This window comes from Patagioenas fasciata, chromosome 1 (assembly GCF_037038585.1).
Source record: "Patagioenas fasciata isolate bPatFas1 chromosome 1, bPatFas1.hap1, whole genome shotgun sequence".
NCBI classification, from domain to species: domain Eukaryota; kingdom Metazoa; phylum Chordata; class Aves; order Columbiformes; family Columbidae; genus Patagioenas; species Patagioenas fasciata.
Window position 1 is genome coordinate 174,677,583 of NC_092520.1, and position 18,294 is coordinate 174,695,876.

The window sequence follows — 18,294 nt, forward strand, 5'->3', positions numbered from 1 at the left end:
GAGGGCTCCGGCTCACAAGCCGGAAGAGGCGCCAAGCCGCAGCCAGTGACAGGGGGACTTCCCCATCCCCGCCCACCCTCCCTAGCTCCGCCCCCGCGGTGCCCCCGCCCCAGGCCGGAACCACCGTACTGCATAACGGCGCAGTGACGGGGCAGCCCGGCCGGCCGGCGACCGCCGCGCATGCGCAGAGGTAGCGTCGCCCCTTCTGTTTCGTCTGTCACCTCACGGTCGGTGCCGTCGCGCCTGGGAGCTGCGGCGGGCCCGGCACTTAGAGCCGTCATTCCCCTCCGCTTCCCGGCGGCCGGCGGGTGTCTGCCAGGGCTCCGGGTGCCGCCCGGCGGCCGCGCCCGCACCCGCACCCCCATGGAGGAGCCGCTGGCCCTGCACCCCGTGAAGCTCTATGTGTACGACCTGTCCAAGGGCATGGCCCGGCGCCTCAGCCCCCTCATGCTGGGTAAGAGCACGGCGGGGACACGGGCACCGCCCCGGACATCCCTCCCCTCTCGTCGCCTCCTCGGGGCTCCTGTTCCCACACCGGCCGCCACGGCCCTGCCTCGCCGGGAAACGGGACCCGGGGGTTGCTTCCCCCGCACCCCCGCCCGGTATCGCTGTCCCGAGGGAGTGGCCGCCGGGGAAGAGCTCCCTAGGGGTGCGGGTACTAGGGCCGAGCGCGGCTTGGGAGTGTGCGGGCCCGGGATGTGCGAACCGAGGGGGTTTTAGCTGCGGCTCCAGGACCAGCTCCAGGTGGCTCCAGGTGAACAGCGTTCAGCCTCTTTTCCCTCACCCGTCCTTTGTCGCTTCACTCATTTTATTTACTAAAAGCTAATTAAAAATACTACTTAGCCCCTGGGAGGAGGGAAAACTCGGTTCTCAACTGCTGTGATGCCTTGGTAGGAAAGCTGAAGTGAAAGGAGGGCTTCTGCTGCTCACAGGGTTATTGAGTCCACACGGCTCCGTGTTGCGGTGAGGCTGGACTGGGGCAGGCATTGCACGGTTTGAGATGTGCAACTGGCCACCTTCTCCTTCCAGAGAGTTTGTAAAAGTTGGTTGTGCATCTTGTTAAGAATGCATGTGTTTCCAACTGAGCCCTGGACTGGGGATGTCAAGGAAACTTAGTTTTGCTTGAACTCTTACAAGTGTGAAGTAGAAACACATAGAGTGGTTTATACCTGTTACGTGTAGACTCTGGCCTGTGTCAGACCAACAGTCTGTGTGAGATGAGGCTTCCCAGCAGGCTCAGTGTCTGAACAGATGGCTCCATGTAATCTTGTTTTACAGTTTGTTGGCATTCACTTTGCTCATCTGTCCCACAAGAAGATTCTGTACCATCCTGCAAGCTTAAAACGAAAGTCCAAGTAGTTCTTAGCGTGGGGTTTCATACACATCAACAGTAGGCTTGCCAAGCTGAGAAGAAAATATTACAGAGCTCATATGTGAAGTGCTCTGTTAGCCAGAGCAGTGACAGCTTTGGGAGATGGGCATTTTCCATCCTGGATAACCTCAAGACTTCTGTTATAGCCCTCAGGGAAGTCATTTCTCATGTGTTAATTTGTAATAGCCATGTCTTATCTTGTGCTGAGAGTTAATAATAAGATAGATTACATGCGTACTTGATCTACCTGTGTTCAAGCTGAGCAGATTTTAACTAGTCTTTTTTCAAAGTGTTTGTTTAGACATAGACTTATACAGTGACAACCTGTTTCTAAATGTATATCTGTGCTGATCTTCACACCGATCAAGCGATGATGGCTTTTTAGCTCTCTTATTACCCACAAAATCCATCTTGGGACCTTGTAGCTTTCTGAATTCCCACATTAAAACATTCAGTGCATGACTTTGTTTTTGATGCTTTTTATGATACCCAAACAACAACTTAAAACCTTGTGCTTGAGATACAGTTTGGTGCTGAGTTTCTAGGAGTCTGAATAATGGAAAGGAAAACTTAAAAATCTGAACACTTCTCTTGGTAGTGTGGGGAGAGTTGCTTGCTGGTGCTGCCGAGGAACTGGCTGAGTTCATACATGTTTGTGGAACTGGGCCAACTAGGCCTTTGTGGTCACGGTGACAAGGCAGACTGCAGAGTATCTGGGATTACGTAGATCCAGCGACTAGAATGTCAGTAAAACAAATCATTGTTTATTGCTTTTTTTCCTTCAAGTTTTCTGTGCATTTTCAGTGGACTCTGACATATCTCACTGTTTTAGAAACCTGCCCAAGAGCAAAGGGATGGAGAGAATACCTCTCTTTCCTCATGTACATGCCTTTTAAAATTTGTTTTGTTTTCTTGAAGAACGACAAAAACTGTTGCTGTTTCTCTGTACGTCAACTTTCAAATGGTCAATAGCTATTTTTCCATTTTTTCAGTCAGTAGTGGTCGTAAACTGTACATCATCAGGGAAAGTCACAGGAACTGAAGAGGAAAGGTTTTATTAAGTGATTTGGTGCTAAACATTTGTTGTCTGTACTTCTGGTATTCTTTCCATAGATGCCAAGTTTGACTGAAACAATACTTTTGCTCCTCATGATAATTCTGTAACATCACCAATACTGAAATACACGTATTTTAGGAGAAAAAAAAAGCCAAATATGATAATTGATTGTGCTAAAATCAACTCCTAGCATACTTGGAAACAAACTGAAGTCCGCCTGCCAGAGGGGGATGAATCCCTTCTTATGGGGTTGACCACTGCAAGATCATCATTCCTTGGTGTCTTCTGGTGCTAATAGGATCCAGAGGTATTATGGATTATGTCAATGCGGCATTCAGGGATCAGCTGGCACTACTAAATGTTATCCTAACTTTTTCAGTGTCATTTCTTTCCATTGTGGTTGAGTGATGAACCTGAAAGGTGGAGCTGTACAGCACTGTTCATGGCAGGCTTTGGAGTGACTTAGTAATGGTCTTTGGGCACATCTTTGCTTTTCTTGACAGTTTGTTTTCTTTTTTACCCAGGCTATTTTGTTTTTTCTACTTTTCTGGGAGTTTCCTGTAATTTTTCAGTATATATTTCTAAACATGACCAAATACTGTAGTTCAGCTGCATTTGATATCGGAAGTGGCATGTTTAATTGTTGTGTGCCGTTTCTCTACGTGTCTCTTCTCCGCAGGTATTTTTCTCCCTCTCTCCTGCATTCTCAGTCTGAGACTACATTCTTCTGTCCAAATGCATGATCTAATAACAAATGTTAACCCAAATGCAATGAGATTTTCTGTTTTCAGGGCAGAAAGCAGAGTTCACCTGATTCTATTGGAGATAGAGAGGAAGACAGAATCATTCAGCTTGCAGCGCTAATTTTGAAGTAGATGTCCAAAGGCAGATAAATCTTTAGGGAAGATTAAAATCCTATTGCGTCATGGGCTTCAGGAAAGCTGTCCTGCAGCTCTCAAAGTTCTCTTGTCCTGTAATGGAGATTGTTGCACATGTGACTCACAGAATGGGCAGGAGCTTAGTTTACCACAGCAGCTTTGGCTCCATGCAGTATAATTAACGGTGAGTTGACCAGGAGTATGTGTTGGCTGAAATTTTTAAGTGGTACATTCAGCTGTAAGGACTTAACAGCCCAGAAAGAGTTGGAGCAAAAAGTAACTGCTAAAAGCAGGTACCTTCTCCTCCACCTGTTCTGAAGATTTTTTAAAATTGCTCCAGTGTGAGATTCCATGAACTTGGCTCCAGAACATTTGCTTGGGATTTCATGAAAATCAAATGTGTTGCCATCCCCCAACCTAGCCTACTTCCTAGTGTCTCTAGGCACCTCAAGGAGAAGAGAACTGAAGCAGACTCCTCCCTTTCCATTAGATTTTTGCTTCAGTTGGGCACCCTCGGTAGCACAAGGAGAAAGTGTTTGACTAATTAAGATAATTTTCAATTCAAAAAGGGCAGGAACCTTAATGGGTTGGCCTGAGGAAATTGCAGTGATATGCAAAGCAATGCACTGCTGGAAATACCGGCGCTGGTTGACCAAATTGTATCACTTCCAGTTCCCCAGCAGACAAGTTTGCTACTTTTCTGGGATCTTTTAGAGTCTTCTGGGGCTTGTATATCCATTGCAGAGCATAGATATGTTGTTAAAATACTAAGCTTCCTATTATTTCTTTACAGCTTGGGAACAGGTATTGTTCTTGTGCTGAGGGATGAATGTCCTGAGCTCTGAATGGGATAAATCAAGCACTCATCACCTTCTATAATTTCTTCCTGTCTCCCAACGCTTCTGCCCTTCAGTCTCATAATTTGTATTAATTTACAAATGCCGCTTTCATTTGATACTTAAAGAGCACAGGATTGTGCTACATAGTGTGGTCCTCAAGATTAAAAAGTTAACCATGCTAGTAAAATAGATTGGTGAGCATCTAATCTCCCTTCTGCTTGGCCTTCCAGATAAATCCAAGCATGGAAGTAATCCTGTTTCATCGCATTCTAAAATTATACGGGCTTGCTTGCTTCTTTCAAAATACCCTTATATCCCAACAATGACAGTCTCCTGAATCAGCTGTGCAAAAAACAAATCTACCTACTTCATGCTAAGACAAAGCTGAGAGTCCTGGAATTGTTTAATGAATTTTAATATTGTATTTTTCTCATAACTTTATGGCTGATTTGGACACTATGAAAGTATTTGAGCTATGAATGTTAGAAAGAAAAATAACAGCAAATAAAAAAACTTGGTTACTTGCCAGATGATACGTTGTGATTTGAATCTTTGAGATGCTCAAGCACACAGAGCTATGCAGAATTGGCATGCCATCCTGAGTTCCACTGAGTATTTTCAGGAAAGATCCATATAAGCACCTTGGCAAGGGCAGGGGGAGGGGAGGAAGACTTAAAGAATCAGGTATGTGATCAGATTTCCAAATACTGACAAGCTATCATCCTAAACTCTGGCAGATATAACACAGGAACGTTCACGTCTGTGACAAACGCAAGGTAGCTTGACTTGCATTAGCTCATGGTGGAAGCAGATCAAATTAAGCTGAATTGCTTTCCATTTACTTCAGGCTGAGCCTGCACACAGGCAGTTACTGTGGGACAGCTATTACCCAACAACTCGACCATGTGCACTAATTGTTGTATGATTGTGTACATCTAAATTTGCAACACCTTTTCCTGCTCAACAGCCATTGAAATATTCAAACTCTCTAGGCATCTTGCAGTTTCCCTGTTTTACCTGATGAACCCAGAAGAGTATCATCCCAAAAGAGTTTTACCGGGATGATGCCCAGAAGAGTGGCATTCCATCATGGCGTTCATGTTCTGCATTAAATGCATTTGGATCATTTGGGTCAGCTTTGCTGTAGGTATGGAGCAGAGGGTACTGTCTGCAATTTAAAGGTTTTTGCAGATCAAACAAATTACTGGGAAATCAGACTTTTACATATAGTTCTAGACAGCCTCATGCTATGAGCAAATGTGTTGGTTTTGGTGGCAGCACCAGCATATAGTTCACTCACACTGCAGCGTGTCATGGGAGTTTGGAGTGTTGCGGCAAGGAGGGGAAGAACATGGAATGCGATATCAGCCAATATCCCAGATGGTGTTTGCAATCCCTTCTTCTAAACCCCTGAATTGACGATGGAATATAAGCTCTCTTGCACTGAAGCATTATTAGGGGAGGCTCCCTGGCCAGCTTGACCTTCTCATTTTTTAAGCTGAACAGTGCTGCCAGAAGCAGCATTATTGGAAAGTGTCACCTTCAGAGGCTACAAGCAATGTATTTTATATATAGTGGACAATGTCCGGCAGAAGGCAAGACATTAACTCCTTAATGCAGGCTGCCCTGATGGCTTTATGTGAGCTTGTCGGGGCAGCAGTGGTTGTTCTGTGCAATGTCTGAGTTTGAGAGAAGGGCAAGAAGGGTCGTATAGGAGGATCACCAACAGAGGCAAAACTTAAGGAGGAAGATGATGGTGTCCATGAAGGTTTGTACAGAACCTCTTACATGATGCTAGACAAACAACATTGAGATTCGTGCTGAGCAGCAGGAAAGGGAGCTGCGCAAGTTCATCAGAAGCTGGTGGCCATCAATTTATTCCTCTGCCAGTCAGTTTGGAGTTGAGATGACAACAGCCAGCTGTGCAGCATGGGAAACTGCAGCAGCATACCCAATGTGCCTGGTCTTGGATGTCTCTGGGTCATACGTATGTGACCAATAATGGTGGGTTTCTTAGGCATGGGATTCCCTAGTGGTGGTGTCACTGGGGAGGCTTGTACTGCCTCTGACCAAGCACAGGCCACCAGTGGCAGAAAGGATTTTTATGTTGTCTGTAGCAGGCTGGAGAGCTACCATGAATGCCTTAGTGTCATCAGCACTGCAGATCTGGCATGTGTTTTCCACAATGCCAACCTGGTTAATGTCTTACAGGAGCCGAGCAAAAACAGCAGGTCAGTAGCTCCATTAAGATCATCAAACCAGCACTTGGAACAAACTGACCTTGCTGAGCAGCCTCAGACAGACCGGTTGTGTGAAGATGGGCCGCTTCGCTTGCCAAAAGCTGTTCTGTTATTGCCCTGGCAGTTACTGCTTGTTGTTGGCTATGGATTTTGTGTGTAGCAGCCAGAGAGGAGCCCCCCCAAGGATTGGACTGCAGTCTAATGCAAAGGCCCTTTCCTGAATTCTGTTTGGGTTTTGTTCATACAATCAGAGAATTGCATTAATGGAAAGGGACCTCTGGAAGTCTTGCTCCAGGTAGATCTGGCAAGAGCAGATTTTTCAGGGCCCCAGGCAGCTGAGTTCTGAGTGTCTCCAAGGGTGGAAATCCCACATGTTTTCTGGATCCTGGCCCCAGTGTTTGACCAACTTAATGGTAATTTTTTTTTTTTTTCTTCTTACTGAGTTGGGTATGTCCCATTTTCTAGCTAACACCTGTTGCCTTTCACTGTGCTCCTCTGAGCAGAAGGCTCTCTTTTCTCCATATCCATTAGGTAGTTGTAGACAGCAATAAGGACTCTTGGCCTTCTCTTCTTGAGGCTGAACAGACCAGTTCTCTCAACTGCTCTTCAATACAGCAAGTGCTTCTTCCCAGTATGTCAGTGTCTTTTGTACTGAGGGGGATCCAAAAGAGGCCACGACATTCCAGATGTGGTCTCACAAGTGTCAAATAGGAAGAAAGAGTCACCTGTCCCGAGGTGCTAACTGCAGTCTTGCTAGAGCAGCCCAATGTGTGGTAGCCTTTGCTGCAATGATCTTTACAAGTAGATGTTGTAGTTGCACAAGCAGGTTCCTCAGAGCACTTGTGACATTGTCAACATCTGCTATAACTCACCTGCACACAGAATATAGGTGCCAAGTGGCAACTTTGTGGAAAGCATTTCATAGTTGTTTGCTGGAAATGTGTGTGAAAGTAAGTATTAAGACGTTCTTTTTCTGTGTAACATGCAAGAGGACAGATATGATTCTAGTATGTGCCACCTTTGAAACGGTTTGTTTCTCTGCCCTGGAGGCTAAAGTTCAAGTTTATAGTGGAAAACAGTGATTGATTGTGAACAAAGGTGTGATAATTTAGTAACAGGTATGCAGAACACTGACTACGCAAAGCCAGGCACTAGAGCCTGCCATAGGCCAGCTGCTAAAGTGAGGGCAGTGATACCCTGCCTCGAATGGTGCTGGTGTCACTGTTTTTTTGGCATCTCCAGGGTACAAGATGACAGCTCTGGTGGGGAAGGTGTGGAACAAGAGCCAGAGGATTGAGGAGCACAACAGCATGGGACAAGCTAAAGGGGCAGAAAATGCTCCTGAGATGTTACAACACACTGCTCTGTTTCTGTCATTGTTGCTACTATCTTTTGGCCTTTGTTCTACTCCATGCCTACATTTCTGTGCAGCGGGTTGACAGTGAATATGCTTACTGCCTGACTGTGATCCATGGTAGTGACAGATCAATCCACCTACTTCCAGACTCTGTGTACTCGCTTTGACTGATGTCTGTACTGTCACAACAGCCTTTTCCCTGTCTCCACTCTTACATGACCCTCATCTGAAGCAGGTATCATGGACACAGAGAGGTTTAGGTTTCCCACTTCTAGGGAACTGGAAAAGCACTTCAGAAGGGACTTTTTCCTCTAAGATGCAATTATATTATTAGGTTAGCTGTGCCTGAAGCAAGTCTTTGCTGTGTTCTACAAAACACCGTTTTATAACTTGTATGAATTTCAATCCTGCAATTCTTGTCCCCAACTCCCACTTAAATTGTTCACTTTTAAGGGCAGGGGAGGGAGGGAAAGGAAGGAACTATGAAATAGATTATAGACACTATCACCACAGATTATATGCTCCCATCAGATCTCTCATCAGTTACTGAAATAGAAAAGTGAATACTCTTTCTTGCAGGCTAACTGCCTGCAATTATGTAATCGGTGTAAAATTCAACTCTTCTGGTCCTGACTGAAGGTTTTGATTTTAGGAAAACATTTATTTTCTTGGTCTGTAGAGAAAAGCCTGAGGAAGGTAAGCAGTGACAGGATAGGGTGGCATTGCTGCCTCTGCATGAAGGAGGAAAAAAGTGCAGCAGTAGTGTGGATGGAGTAGTTCCTTTGAAAGAAAGACATTCTGTTTCATGAGAAGCAACTCTGGGATGAAATCTGGTGTTACTGTCATGGTGAAATAATAAGCATGGTTCCTAAGTGACTGACAGAAAGTAGGCTGAAATCTGGAAAATACATTGCTAATAACTATTATTTTCTCTTCATACAGGGAAACAGCTGGATGGCATCTGGTAAGTGACTAGATTTAAATTGCGTAAGGTGTGTTAAACATTGTGTAGTGTAGGGACTATGAGATTATATATGCTTCAGATCTTAACGTTTAGATGCTCAAGAGAGACCAAGGCACTTTTTGTTCATGAATGCAGATTGGTAGTGAGGTGATGTACAGTCAGATACTGGTTAAACTTCTCCGTTTAAAGCTCCATGGGCCCCATGAAAAGAAGTGTTGGTAGCAGTTGTTGCATTTTAGCGCAGTTACACACTTTTTCAAGGGTAGAATGTTGTCTTTTCCCGAGCTCTTTGACTTCTAATTGCAGGCATGACTAAACATGAGAGTAAAAGAGTGGGTGGGAAGCAGGTGTTACAGAATCAGGCCTTCTGGCATGTAAGAGCAGTGCCTACATTTGGTTACAAAACACTCCGCAATTTGATATATCGTATCAAGAATGTTGGGATTTTTTTGTTGGTGGTGGGTTTTTGTTGTTTGGGTTTGGTTTTTTTCCTTCAAAAAAAAAAAAAAACCACCAAACCCTTGTCCATCTACTTCCCTCTTTATTGATCCATCTCCAGTGACTGACCTCCTTCTCAGTCAGTGTCAATCAGATGTGCACTTCTGTGGATGTGATGGCAGGGCTAGCTCTGTCTCTCTATCTCTGTGACTTCTCTTGACCCTTTAGCAGAAAGAGGCTGCTGGAGATCTCATACTGGGGTGGAAGTCCCTTTCTTCCTATATTCCTTCATGCTTGGGCACCTAGCTGAGCTTGTGCTTTCCCAGCCACCTACAGACCTATAGTAGGTTTGATAATCATTGCTTCCATACCCATTCATGTCCCAGCAGACCCTGTTCCTACACACAGAAACCCATTGACCTTTTCTTTCAGTTACTCACTCCATTATGTCCTTGAGCACATAAATTTACCAGTGATTTATGTCCTACATTAAGGGTTTCCTTTGTTTCACCTGTTTTCTGTTCTCTGTGGCAGGCACACCTCCATAATAGTCCATAAGGATGAGTTCTTCTATGGCAGTGGAGGAATCTCCAGCTGTGCACCTGTAAGTTAAACTTATTTTTCTGATAAGATAATTTAGTGATAAGGTAACCTGATCAGAACTGCTTGTGTCCCTGCCTGTTAGAAAAGTAGGAAAAGGCTTCTGAATTCAGCCAGATGTGGCTGGTTGCCATGGTTGCCCAGGGCAATTGAGGAAAAGGGAGCGTAGACAGTGGGTTTAAGCCCAACTAAATACAGGTTGGAGGTTGCTTCTGCTGGTAGAGTGTATCTGTTCAAGATATCTTATCCAGCTGCATTGCCAGGGTGACACCTTGTCTAATTCTGTATCAATAGGTTTTACATGCAGACTTGGCAACTTTAAAATTGAAAAAAAATTCGTGATGCTTTGTCAGATCTTTCTGTTCTTGGAGACGCAAAACTGATAGGCCATTCTTAAAGCAGAATTTTGCCATAGCTTTGAGCTTTCAGCACCAACAGCCAAGTATACAAGCTGAAATTTAAGTTGCGTGTTACTCCTCATTCTCTGAGTGCAGAACAGAGGAGGCCAGTGGGACTTTTTCTTGACAAACATACCAAAAGTTCCTCCTCTTGTACCTGGACAAGCCGTGAGAGCTGTATTCAATAGAGTCCTCCAAAAGAATTCAGTCTGTCCATTTAACATTGTCTTCTGGCTGTTAATCTTTACAGGGAGGGACACTTCTTGGCCCCCCAGACTCAGTTGTAGACCTGGGGAACACTGAAGTCACAGAAGAAATTTTTCTGGAATATCTTTCCTCTTTGGGGGAATCTATGTTCCGGTAAGTAGCAGCTTGTCCTATGAAATCTGTGTAACAGAAAAAGCCTTTAGGGGAAGGGATGCAAAATGAAGGAAGGTATTATGAAACCAATCCTACCCACAGAGCTTTGTCTGCTTAGTGTATTATTTGGTTACTCTCCAAATATGCAACTGGAAGTGATGCACAAGGAGCTACCAGCTAGACAGCCCTCTGGTGTGCCAGCCTTGAGCCAGGCTGGGGAAACATTCTGCCAGGAAATCTTTCATGCAGTGTTTCACAAAATGGAATAATGCCTGGAATGCCTTGGAGAGAATCACTAGGGAAAATGAAGACACTTTATGAAGTATCTCAGTAAATAGTGCTTTGCCCATGAGTCGTAGGTGAAGTGTTGTAGTAAAGCTGCCAGCTTTCACATGAGTAAAAGCAAGGTCTTGACTGCTGAAGTATCTAATCTACTACTCACAAGAATAGGAGACAGTAGTATTTAATGTTCTGCCTATATTTCAATGTCAGTAATTCCTCTGATTTTTCGTTATTCCTTCTGCAGTTTTAACTGAAGAAACCTGACCTCACTTATCCTCCAAAATATCATTGTATAAAGTCAGTGATACAGAGAGATGTCATTTTCCACCTTGATTCAGTTGAATTTGAAGGTTAATTGATGTCTGTATTTCACCTATTTGCCTTAGAATTATTTGTGGGGAAAAAAAAGTGCTAATGTAAGGAAGTGTCCCTCATTAGGGGTCTGAGTTTTTCTGCTTGTTAGATTTATTGCTGAATCGGTCTTTTTTGTTTAATTTCCTTTCCTGTGGCACAGAGGAGAGTCTTACAACCTCTTTGAACATAACTGCAACACCTTCAGTAATGAAGTGGCACAGTTCCTGACAGGGAGAAAAATCCCTTCCTACATCACTGACCTTCCATCTGAAGTTCTTGCCACGTGAGTGTCTGTGCTGCTCCTCTCTGTAGTATATTGCTTCATGCTAATACTTAAACATTTGACAGAGCCAGTGGTACCAGTTTCTGCTGACTCTCTCTGAGAACCAGCATAAGATTAAGGAGAAGATGCTACTTGCTTTACTTCAACGCTTACAACACCATACGACAAGTGCTGACTGGCATTATTAAGAGGGCAGGAGAAAGTTGTTCTTCTGCCTTTAGCTTAAATTAGTTATTTTGTGATGGTCTCTCATGTGCAACCAGACAAGTGTAAAAATCACAGAATGTCAGGGATTGGAAGGGACCTTGAGAGATCATCCAGTCCAGTCCCCCCACTGGAGCTGGAACACCCAAATGAGGTTACACAGGAATGTGTCCAGGTGGGTTTTGAATGTCTCCAGAGAAGGAGACTCCACAACCTCCCTGGGCAGCCTGTTCCAGTGCTCTGGCACCCTCACTATGCAGGAATTTCTTCTCAGATCTAAATGGAACCTCCTGTGTTCCAGTTTGTACCCACTGCCCCTTATCATTGGTTGTCACCAAGAAAAGCCTGGCTCCATCCTTGTGATGCTCACCCTTTACATATTTATAAGCATTAATGAGGTCGGCCCTCAGTCTTCTCCAAGCTAAAGAGACCCAGCTCCCTCAGCCTTTCCTCATAAGGGAGATGCTCCACTCCCTTAATCATCTTTGTTGCCCTGTGCTGGACTCTCTCCAGCAGTTCCCTGTCCTTCTTGAACTGAGAGGCCCAGAACTGGACACAATATTCCAAATGTGGTCTCACCAGGGCAGAATAGAGGGAAAAGTTTCAGAACATGGTGCAAGTCTTTTTGTCTTAGAAACCAGTATCTGTTAAAGCTCACTTCTCTTACTCAAAACACCGTAACTACAGTGGAGGTGTCAACTTTGCTTGTGAAAAGGAAGAAGAGATGTAATTTTTGAATTAATGCTACAATTTTAAAGCTATGAAAGAGTGGAAATGAAGAATTCTTGCCTGGTAGGTCAGCTCAACTTTTTTTTTTTTTTTGTAGTCAACTGAGCCAGTGGGGGTCCCAGTGGAATCCTTCAAGCTCCATCTTTTAGGTTTTATTTCTCCTAACAGTGGTGTACCACATTGTTTGAGAGACACTTGTCTCCTACCCTGCGTTTTTTGTCTTCTCAGATCTCTCAAAATCAGGCAAAGTCTGTAGCAATGAGTCATATCAAAAGATAAACCAGGTGTTACGGATTGCAACAAAAATTTATTTTGTGTGTGTTGAACCATTGTCTTTTAAGAGGGCTAGAGGCTATTCTTCTAGAAGAATCTTTGATACTGATGTGGTACTTAATGGAGCACTGCAGTTGCATAACAGGGATTTCATTTGTACACTTAAGTAGAATGAATTACTAAAAGCTGGTTTCAGACACGGTATTACCACATTAGCAGTCTGGGCATGTTAGGACTCAGAACTAGCTTATAGAAAATCATGATTAAGATTCTTAGTGATTGAACAGTAAACTCTGTTTAACAGGTTAAATTCATTTGCTTTAGCTTGTAGTGGAAGTCTGTTATTTAAATTTTATTCTACAATGTCAGTTTGCTGCACTCTGGGAAGTGAGTGCACTTCAGTAGTAAATGGTGAAAGCTGTTCATCAAGTAAGCTATTTGACATGTTTATTTCTTTACCTTCTTAGACCTTTTGGACAAGCTTTAAGGCCTCTCCTGGACTCCATCCAGATCCAGCCACCTGGAGGAAATACCTTCAGCAGACACAATGGACAGAGCTAACAGGAGTGATTCCATATGCCCAGCCTCACCAGGCCTCTTCCTTTTTAAACGTGAATCTACCAGATTTCTCTTTTATAATTTCCCATCAGAATTAACTCTACAGAAGTTACAGGAAAAGTTTTAAATTTTCCTAGGGTGAGGATTTATCAGGGTGCATGTAAGACAATGTTATCAAAAATATTGCCATAATTTCTAATAGTGTTCTACTAACTTATGAAGGCTGTCTTGCCCGAGTAGGCTGACACTTCCTAAGTAACTCCTGTGCTGGTAAGTGGGAATTCATTCCGTGAGCATTCAAGGGCCCATTACACGATTTGGAGTAAATAAGGAAATGTCTTAGTCCTCCCTTGCGGGCTTGCATCTCTTTCTTCTATCACTACCTATGTTATGGGGGTATTTGCTAAAGTGTGTAGGAAGAAGACAAAGGAAGTATTGGTATCCTAGGAAGTAAAGGTGTCCCAGGATTAGTCTTTTGCATATTTCACTGGCATTATTTTATTTGCTCAAGTGAAAAGCTGAACTGGTCTGATTAGAATATTTGCAGTGGCACAGCCATGTGGGAAAGGTGATCAAGCTGAACCGTGTGTCAGTGTAACACTGGAAAGTTGAAACTTTCAATGGGAGTAGCTGTGTGTGGGAGGGAGGCTGGAACTGAAGGTTCCCGAGGGCCTCCTAACACTAGATCCAGGAGTTTTGGGCAAGAACCAGCTGAAAAAACAGAATCTCATGAGCAGAAGTGGTGGAAACAGATTTCAGGTGAAAGTAAAATGAAATTAAATGTTTTGTTCTCTTGCATGTAAGCTTATCAGCAGATAGACAGAACCTTGTTAACTATTTACCTTTGCATAGGAGCTGTTTGTTTTTTTTTTTGTTACCAAGCCAGAGTTTCAGAACAGTAAGGTAGGAATAGCATGGCAACTGCATGATAATATAAGGTGAACTAATTCTGCCTTGAGTCTCTAGTTGCAGACACAGCAGGAGTTCCAACTTTCTTTGATACCGCTGCCCTTTCTAAAGCAGTCAAGCACATCACAGAGGGGGCTCTGCTTAAATGTAAGAGAAATAGGTGATGGGTCTCCCCAAATGTGAAGGAAATGATGAATAGTAAAATTAAGCTTTTCTGTGGGACAATTGAGTTTACTGCATTACATGCAGAGGCAGTCCTGTCCTTAGATTGACATTTGATTGTATCAATACTGCATCTTCTAGATTGAGTCTTACAGCTTTGCAATTATTTGCAGTGGAAAAAGATCAGAGGAATGAAAGAATAGACACATTGATTTCTTTTCATGCATGCATACACACTACTTTCGTGAACAGTTTTGTAACAATAACATTTAGGAGGGAACATAAGAGAAACCCCAAAACATTGCTGATGCTCCATAAATGGGGATTGCATGTCCCAGATACCGCTGAAAAAGCATCTATGCAAATGTACAGCCCTTTGTCTAGTGCTTTGTTGTGAAAAGTATTGCTGCCAAGTTCCATCTTGAATCTCAGACTTCCAGTACTGGAAGTTTTCTGTATACCTAAGGATTATAGAGGAGATGTCTTTGCTGAGCTGTTTCTCTCGGAATAATACAGTTTGATAAGTTTCTCACACTGTTACTCAGTGTGAACTATAACAGCTCATATTTTTGAGGGGGTGGAAAACTGCAGGTGGAAAACTGTACTGTGTCAAATACTCTGTTGCCCTGCACCTTGTGGAGTCACTACACAAATGGAAATAGGGTGCTGTTTGGCAGTTTTGTGTGTACCCGCTCTCAGTGCGCAGCAGTGGCTCTTGCATCCCAGATTTTTTTTCCTTGTCATTCTCTGCTCGTGCCATCAACTTCTCCTTAAGTATTTCATTTGGTGGTCTGGACTTGGAGGCTTCTGTAGCAGTTAGTACAGATTGGCTTATACAAAAGCTTACAATCTTACCCCATCAAAATGTCCTATTTGCAGAAAGCATTCTATAATAAATCACTTACGAATGCCTTTTGGTGCTCCTGGAGGAAGAATTGGTGTTTTTGTGCTAAGCCATAGCTTAGTTTTCCTGTTTGTTATGTATATCCTCTCCAGTCTTTTCCCACACCTATTCTGTGAAGAGTAACCAGTCTCTCATCTTAATACACACACCACTGTGCCACAAAGTGCTGTAGCATGTTAGAGATCTTGGAGCTTCCTCAGTTGAACAGGTATACTCAAGCTGATACAGTGCAAGCCTATGTCTAGGTGTGCTAGTTTGGTACCTGCAAGCTGCACAGCTGCGACTGTCTTTCAGCAAACTCTCACTTCAGGCACAGCTGTCTGTGGTGGAAGCACTGGTGCCACAGTTTCTGCCCCGTGCTGTGGCACAATGAGGATATTCCCTGTATGTCCACTGCTTTAGAGGTCCTGAGTCTGGTTTCTGCTTGGCTGCCTACTTCAGGACTTCTTACATCCTCTCAGGAGGCAGGAAAGAAAAGACGTTCACCCCATGCATTTTGCAATATGCATTTTACCCTCTTGAGCAGCCTCTTTGTAGAGATAATGCTGCTACTTCAAGGTCACTGGGTAGAATTTCACATGGCCATATACTGTTTGCAGCAGCCACGGGGCTACTAGAGGGTCTGCTGGGCTTGGGACCTACTCTGTGTTTTGTGGCAAAGGAACTGTGGGAGGGAATCCTGTTTGCTTGATCTAACTGAGTAACAAGAGCCCTGTAGACCTCTTGGAAAACCCATTTTCTCCAAAGATGGTTATGTGTAAATTGCAGGACTGTGCCCCCAACATTCCACCCAGCCCTACCTACCCATAGGAATATAAACTAGAGAAGTGTATGTAAATGTATATAGGTGATGAACTTCCGCCAGCTGATTGACAAAGGGGCAGGGAAACTGAACTCCTGAAAGGGAACAGAACCCTTTTTCCCACACTTACTCTTATGTCTTCTGTTGCTGGGGTTCCCCTGTGCCATTTGAAAAATGTTAATAATGTCTTTAGGGAAAAAGTGATGTTTTGATTTATTTGTGGGGGTTTTTTTTCTATTACAATAAAAAGAAGTACAGCAAGTTTTCATGTCTGAACATGTGTGTCCATGCAGCTGCCCAGTGGATGCAGCTGATCAGAAGTCATTTCTTCACCCTGGTCCCAGCTGGAAAGTACAAGATGAGAAATTGAGCAGTTTATGCCAGATACTGCTCCTGGAAGTAGCAGTGGCTGCTGGCCTTTGCCAGAACTGGTCACAGGCAATATTCTCATGTAAGTTTGTGAAAACTTTCCTTCTGTAAGCACCGTGTTGTCTTATCAAGACTGCACTCCCGAAGGTTGACACAATTTGGGTGAGGTGAATGAAGGTTGGACAATAGGTGTTCTGTCAGCATGGGTTTTGTGCAGCCCTTGCTTATCTAAGGGTAAGAATGAAATGTCTAATGTCTGCTGTTGAAGAGGCGGCCCAACAGAGCTTAAACATAGGAAAAGGCTCTAAGCTTTTCCTGATTTGTCTTGATGCTGCTAGTTTCAAAAGGAAAAAAAACAGCTTTAAGAAGTGGACTTCATGCCTGGATTCTTTTGGAGCTGCAGATTGGGTATTGGTGAGGGGATTATGGAGCACTGCCCATCATGTCTCTGCCTTTGGGCTGTTAAGGAGCAGGGGAAATACCTGCCTCTGGGGAAGAATTTAATTCTGCTTGGTTCAGCTTTCTGCATGCTTATCAGTGGCATCAAAAGGGCAAAACACACAGTTTGCTGTTTGTATAACAGTCTGTATCAGTGTCATACAGAAGACGGCTTGGAACAGAAGGAGGCTTTAACAAAGATTCATGGTTGTGGTTATTTTGGGCTGTGTTATTCAGACATGGTGCTGGTTTGCTATCAAGTACCAGTACTAGCCACACATAAAATACCTGGGAATGCATGTAAAAGGAAAATTTTGACCTTAATGGCAGCTCTAAGTGGTGTAAGCCAGTGCTCACACGCACTTGGCTTCTAAACTTCAAACAAAATATTTGTCCTTGCTGCTAGTAACAGAGATTGTATTCATGATGACAGCTGCTGCCTATCTGAGCAGCAACCAAGGGATTGTGTTAGGAGTGGTTTCCGTGCAAAGTATTAAATAACTGAAAGAGCAGCAGCAGCCCTGTTCTCAGAGCTGACCGAGATGAAGGAACGAGTGTAGCTGTATGCAGCTGTGCACTCCACCAACAGGCAGACTTGTACTTGGGGAAACCATGGTGGCACAAGTCCACACGGGCTGAGACCAAAAGGCAGTGGGGGTGCTGGGAGAGCTGTTTTGACTTGAACAGAGTTTCCAAAGCAGCGTGATAAATAAGCTGGAGAAGGCGCAGCGGGTAGTTCACATTTTGGAAAGCTCTCCTGGTAGCATAAACCCGATGGCACTGTAGAAGTGCAAAAATGTGAATGCTGACCCGTATTTTAGCAGACTTCCCAATTCTGGGAAGTTCCCCAAGGTGGCACTGCTGCCTCACAGCACAGGGATGCACCTGAGCCCAGGAAGAGCAGCTCCTGCTTTTGGGATGTCCAGAGCAATGCCAATGGAAGAGGCAATGAGGAAGGTCTCTCCCAGACAACAAAGCTGCAGGTGGGAGCTGCCAGGTGACAAGACCATGGGCAGATGAGGCTACAGCAAGAACCAAGTGCTGCTACAATGCTAGGGCTGCAGTAGGAGCAAGCTGGCAGGTTCTAACAACATGCCACTTCCAGCCAGACACAGCAAGTCTCATCCATGTTGTGGCTTATGAAAAATAAAAGGCTTGCGTTCCTGAACCCTCGGAGTTCACCACATATCTGACCCTGTGGCTGCCTTCTGAGAGTCCTGGGTGTTAGCTCATGGCTCTGCTGCATGAGGGAGCAGCTCTTTGGCTTCTGGTAGTCAAACAACCTGAATTCATGAAGACATCTCTACTCACTCTTCAGCATGCCAGGGTAGGCACACTTTGAAGTATTCATATTCTGGAGTAAGCATCCACACATTAACTGATGAGTGATATATGTAATCAGAGCTATAAATGAGCATAACCCTAAACTGAATTAAAGTTTCAGCACCCAGTTACATACTAAGCAGCTGGGTGCTGAGAAGCCATTCTGGGGGCTTCAAAGCATCTGAGAAAAGAGTCCAGCTT

The 18,294-nt window shown here is 44.1% G+C and overlaps 1 protein-coding gene across 1 annotated transcript; it reads left to right on the forward strand.

The window, feature by feature from the left end:
- The first annotated feature begins 106 nt into the window (after positions 1-106).
- Positions 107-16,224, forward strand: DESI1 (desumoylating isopeptidase 1). The gene is made up of 6 exons (XM_065846972.2): positions 107-454; positions 8,686-8,707; positions 9,680-9,749; positions 10,394-10,503; positions 11,300-11,422; positions 13,096-16,224. Exons 1-6 carry the CDS (start codon positions 181-183, stop codon positions 13,187-13,189), a joined length of 693 nt encoding a protein of 230 aa, XP_065703044.1. The 5' UTR covers positions 107-180; the 3' UTR covers positions 13,190-16,224.
- Positions 16,225-18,294: the final 2,070 nt, after the last annotated feature.